Source organism: Emiliania huxleyi (assembly GCF_000372725.1).
Source record: "Emiliania huxleyi CCMP1516 unplaced genomic scaffold EMIHUscaffold_242, whole genome shotgun sequence".
NCBI classification, from domain to species: domain Eukaryota; phylum Haptophyta; order Isochrysidales; family Noelaerhabdaceae; genus Emiliania; species Emiliania huxleyi.
Genome location: NW_005200233.1, coordinates 125,366 through 130,664, shown reverse-complemented (window position 1 = coordinate 130,664; position 5,299 = coordinate 125,366). Strand labels below are relative to the sequence as shown.

At 65.9% G+C, this 5,299-nt stretch overlaps 1 protein-coding gene across 1 annotated transcript; it reads left to right on the top strand.

Moving 5' to 3' along the window:
• Nucleotides 1–1,295: 1,295 nt before the first annotated feature.
• Nucleotides 1,296–1,830, top strand: EMIHUDRAFT_73627 (hypothetical protein; the record flags this gene model as incomplete). The annotated part of the gene is made up of 2 exons (XM_005778594.1): nucleotides 1,296–1,367; nucleotides 1,447–1,830. Coding segments are annotated over 2 exons (456 nt in total), but the record flags the coding sequence as incomplete, so codon positions are not given.
• Nucleotides 1,831–5,299: the final 3,469 nt, after the last annotated feature.

The window sequence follows — 5,299 nt, the reverse complement described above, 5'->3', positions numbered from 1 at the left end:
CCGTCCCGGCCTTAACGCACATGGCATTCACAACGCCTTGCACCCGGGCCGCGGCCGGGTCCGCCTCGCCTCACCACTGACCGCCCTGCGGCCCCTGTGCAGGCGTCGAAGTCGTTCGAGCGACGGGTCGGGTGTGGGCTGCTTCCTAGCCCCGTCACCCGCCGCCCTCTCGCCGGGCGACTCACCGCGCACGGATCGCTCGCCTGCTCGCCGCCACCGCCGCGTGTCCCCGCGCCGCCACGGTTACCCCCTCTCCTGACACGCACCCCGTGCAGACGGCGCTCCGGGACAGACGGAGCAGCGACCGCGCACCGGTCGCTGCTCCGCCCCTCCGTCGCGCGCGCGCGCTGTCGCCGCCGCCGCCGCCGCCGCCGCCGCCGCTGCCGCCGCCTCGCCTTCCCTCAGTGTGTCTCATGAGGGTATGTGGTGTGTGCGCGCGCAGCGTGTGCACGGCGGGAATCCCCACCCCTGCCCTCAGTCGCGCGCACGCGTGCGCCGCGCCCCGCCCCCGCCCCCGCCCCCGCCCCCGCCCCCGCCCCCGCTCTCCCCTTCCCCAGTGTCGTGTCCGCTCTGGCCTCTGCTGTCTCATGAGAGTGGATGTGACCCTGTGCGTGTGTGAGTGTTTCAAGCTCGCCTAATACACACTGAGAGAGAGTGATATCTCTGAGCTCTACAGACTACATAGACTAGAAAGCTCTGGGGGGGCGCGGGGCCCCCCGGAGGCACCGTGCGCCGCGCCGCAGTGCGGAAACGGGGCCCCGGCGCTCAGAGTCGCTCAGAGCACCAACTTCCCGATCTAACCCGGTCTAACAGAGGGTAGATTTAAAAACAGAAAACAAAGAAACAAAACAGACGACCCGAGGGGGGATGGGAGGACGGCTCTCCGCCAACATACAGGGAAGAAGAATTTCAAGGATCGATTTCAAACGCCTCCCCGGCGCAGAGGGGCCCCCGGAGGGATGCACAACCGACCCGCGCCACGCCGCTTGCGGCGGTCCTCGGCCGATTAGGTTTTAAAAGCGGCCTGGGCATCTCTCGGTGCAGCAGAGACCAGACATTCCTCGGGCTGCTCTTTTCTTTTAAAACAGAGAGAGGGATGGGAGGACGGCACGCCGCCACGGCATAGGGATTTTTTACTTGAAGCTTCAAGCGGGCCAACTTTCGTAGTATCGCCGACACTCTCGCCGATTACTCTCGCCGATCGGTGCTGGCGCGCAGCCGCATGGTAAGTGATCGGCGAGTGGCGACCCGCCACTCGTTCCTCCTCTAAACCCGGCATCCCCCGCCCCCCGCAGTCGTCAGGCGTGCAAGTGAATGACGACTGCAAAACGGCGTTTGAGGATATGAAGATCCGCTCGAAGTACCCGGTGAGTGTGCATGACAGTGTGCCCGCCCAGAAGCGCATCCACTGCTTAGGCCCTGCCAGCCCTCTCCCGCTGCGCGCAGTACATCATCTTCAAGATCAGTGACGACAAAAAGTCCATCGAGATCGAAAAAAAGGGTGACTCTTTTGACGACTTCACAAAAAACTTCCCAGACAATGATTGCCGCTACGCGGTCCTCGACGTCGAGATCAAAACCAAATCGGGTGCCACTGCCAACAAGCTCGTCTTTGTTTCGTGGAGCGACGACAATGCGAGCATCAAGCCCAAGATGCTCTACGCGTCCTCCAAGGACGCGCTCAAGAAAGAACTGACGGGCATCTACGCGGAGTACCAAGCCACCGACAGGAGCGAGCTCGACCTGGATGAGATAAAGAAGAAGGCGGGAGGTGTTCGCCTCGTCAGCGAGCCAAACGCACGGCCGATGCTCCAGGCTCGCGCTAGTTAACGCTCATCTCCTACCCACCTTCCTAGAAATGACCGCAGGGACACCCTGACGCGCAGGGGGGGTGGCTCACGCCCGCCTCGTCCTCGACGCAAGCAAATCTCCTCCTCGGCTCCTCGGGCAGTGCCATTGGCGCCGGCGCTGGCGCGCGCCTGCGATCCCTGCGGACCCCTCCCCAAACATGCAGTTACTGCGAGATCTCCGACTCAAGCCCGCACCCTGCCTGCTTGCCAGGTGTCGCCGTTGGTATTTTCATCGGTCTCGCCATCTTTCGGCGCCGCAAGCGTCAGCCGCTCGTCTAAGGTGTCAGCACGGCACGCGGGGCCAGCGGATCAGACTTCCTTTGTCGAATTCTTTCGAGCTGTCGGAGCGGGATTTGATCACAACGATCAGCGTGTGGGGGACGTGGGAGTCGGAGAGTTGCGTGGTCTCGCGATGAAATTGGATGAAGTCAACTCTCTTGGTTTTTGTCTGAGTCCCCCAGTATGCAGTAAAAAGTCGGCCGAAATCCCGCGGGCACAGAAAGCGCTGGCCAGAGCGGCGAGGGTCGGGGCAGCATGGAGACGCGAGAGGCCATTCCCCTGTCCAAGATGGGTTAAAGCGCCCCAGCAATCGCCTCGTCATCGCATGCCACCCCCAGACACGCAAAGCTCGCAGTGTCTGGACCTGGGTCGGGGAGCGGGGCCCGGGGAGGGAAACAAGGCCAGCGAGAGAAAATCCTGGGTTACCGGAGTGTCTGGCGTGCAGGCCGTTTTTCTTTTCTCGCCTCCGCTCCGAAACTGCCTGATGTGTATATATACCTCCCCACGGACCTCCTCGCGCGCGTTGTCTCTCGCTGCGAGCCCACCGACATCGCTCGCGTTGCGGGCGTCTCGCTGCTCTTCCACGCCTCGCTTGCGGTGGAGGGCATCCGCCTGCGGGCGCAAGAGCGCGGCTTCGAGCTGCCGGCGCAGCCAGACGGCGAGGGCTGCGCCGTGCGGTGGCTGTGCTATTCGGCGCTGCTGTGCGAGTCCAACCCGCCGGCGAGGGCGGCGGCAGGCTGGCGGCACAGCGTCTTCATCGACGGCGAGGGGCGGCTCTCGTCGTGCGGCGCGGCAGCACAGGGCGAGGAGGACGAGGAGGACGACGCGGAGGAATTTCCAGGCCTTCTCGGTCACGGCGAGGGCGTGCTGCGGCTTAAGACGCCGACCGGTCTCCCCTCGACGCTGGGCGGCGAGCGCGCCGTGAGCGTGTCGGTTGGAGGCGGCTACAGCCTTGCCCTCGCCGCTGACGGCACCGTCTGGAGCTGGGGCTGTGGAGACTGCGGCGGGCTGGGCCACGGCGACGCACAGCACCAGTGGCAGCCGAAGAAGATTGAGGCATTTGCCGGTCGGCGCGTCGTCGCCGTGTCGGTAGGAACCAGCCTCGCCCTCACCGCCGACGGCGCCGTCTGGAGCTGGGGCAGTGGAGCGGGAGGCAAGCTGGGCCACGGCGATCAGCAGAACCAATCGCTGCCCAATCTTACTCGGCTCGACGACTTCTTCGAGGCGTTGGCGGGCCAGCGCGTCGTCGCCGTTTCGGCGGAATGCAACCACAGCCTCGCCATCACTGCCGACGGAGCCGTTTGAAGCTGGGGCTGGGGGTGCTCTGGCCAGCTGGGCCACGGCGACGAGCAAAACCAGCTGCTGCCAACGAAGATCGAGGCCTTTGCTAGCCAGCGCGTCGTCGCTGTGTCGGCTGGAGGAGCGCACAACCTCGCCCTCACGGCCGACGGCGCCGTCTGGAGCTGGGGCGGGGGAGGCTTTGGCAAGTTGGGCCACGGTGACCAGCAGCAGCAGCAGCTGCCCAAGAAGGTCGAGGCTTTTGCTGGCCAGCGCGTCATCGCTGTGTCGGCAGCAGGCAACCACAGCCTCGCTGTCACCGCCGCCGGAGCCGTCTGGAGCTGGGGCCGTGGAGCCTATGGTCGGTTGGGCCACGGCGACGAGCAAAACCAGCTACTGCCAAAGAAGATCGAGGCCTTCGCTGACCAGCGCGTCGTCTCCGTGTCGGCTGGAGGGGCGCACAGCCTCGCCCTCACCGCCGACGGCGCCGTCTTGGGCTGGGGTGGTGGAGCCTCAGGTCAGTTGGGCCACGGCGACCAGCAGCGCCAGTCGCTGCCCAAGAAGATCGAGGCGTTGGGGCCGTAGAGCGGGCTGTGGGGGTAGGGTGGTGCGGTGTGTGTGTGTGTGTGTGTGTGTGTGTGTGTGTGTGTGTGTGTGTGTGGGTGGGTGGGTGGGTGGGTGGGGGGGGGGTCTAAACAGCGGGTTGGTTGACATCGTCATGGTGCTAGGTATGTCGGTCGGTGCGCCGTGTACCAGCCTCGCACATCTAAAAGTGCGTTGCCATCCACGCGAGAGTCGCGGAGGAGCGGACGCGTCCACGGTCCACGCGAAAGCCGGCGCCTGCGCCCCGTGTTGACGTGCCCGTCCACGATCCACAAGAGCGTGGCGAACATGGGTCAGACTTGCTCCCGGGCCGAGCACGATGACTACTCGCTCGCGGTGCCGCCGAGCTCCGCCAAGCAGGCGCCTGCCGCACAGAGCGAGCCCGTGGAGGTTGGCTCCGTCGACCCGGTTCCGCCCACGCCGACGGCTGAGGCGACGCCAGCTCCGGTGGCGCTCGACAGGGGGAGCGAGGAGGAGCGCGTCGACGGTGGGCGCGAGGATCGCCCCGCGCAGCGGCCGCCTTGAGCGAGGAGGCTGCCGCCGCCGCGAGGATGCGGATGCCGGCAATGCCCACGCCGAGCAACACGGTGGCGGAGACGGATGGCCCAGAGCGGGCCCAGTCCGCTCCGTCCTCCGAGCGCAACGGATCGGTGCCCATGCTCGATGCGGCTCTGGAGCCCGGGCCCGCCTCGGCGGTGGCCCCAGCCTGCCTCGCCGGCCGAGGCGGGAGCCTCCCTCGCCGACCGGCTCGTGGCAGCGCTCGCAGGGTGGTGCCGGCAGGAGCAGGCGGACATCGCTTCCAGGGAGGGGGGGGTGTTTTTGTTCACGCCCCACCCCCCCCCCCTTAGCATGTGGTGAAGGCGCTGGGGGGGTCGGGACCCCCCCCCTAGCATGTGGTGAAGCCTCTGGGGGGGTCGGACCCCCCCCCCTAGCATGTGGTGGGCACCCCCCAGCAGTTCGTGGGCTAGGAATAGCCGCCAGAGAGCCGATTTTGCCCCCAAAATTGTGAAATCGTGGCTGAAAGACCAATATCTTGGAGAATCTGACCAGTCTCAAGGCTCATGTAGCTCCAAAAGATGATTTTCCCCTCGAAAATGCTGCGAAATGAGGCGTAAAATCAAGGGCCCGGAGGGTCTGACCACGAGTCTCTGGGGGGGTCTTCGGCCACGACCCCCCCCCTAGCATGTGGTGAAGGTGCTGGGGGGGGCGGGACCCCCCCCCCAGCATGTGGTGAAGCCTCTGGGGGGGGTCGGACCCCCCCCCTAGCATGTGGTGTGAGCAGAAGCACG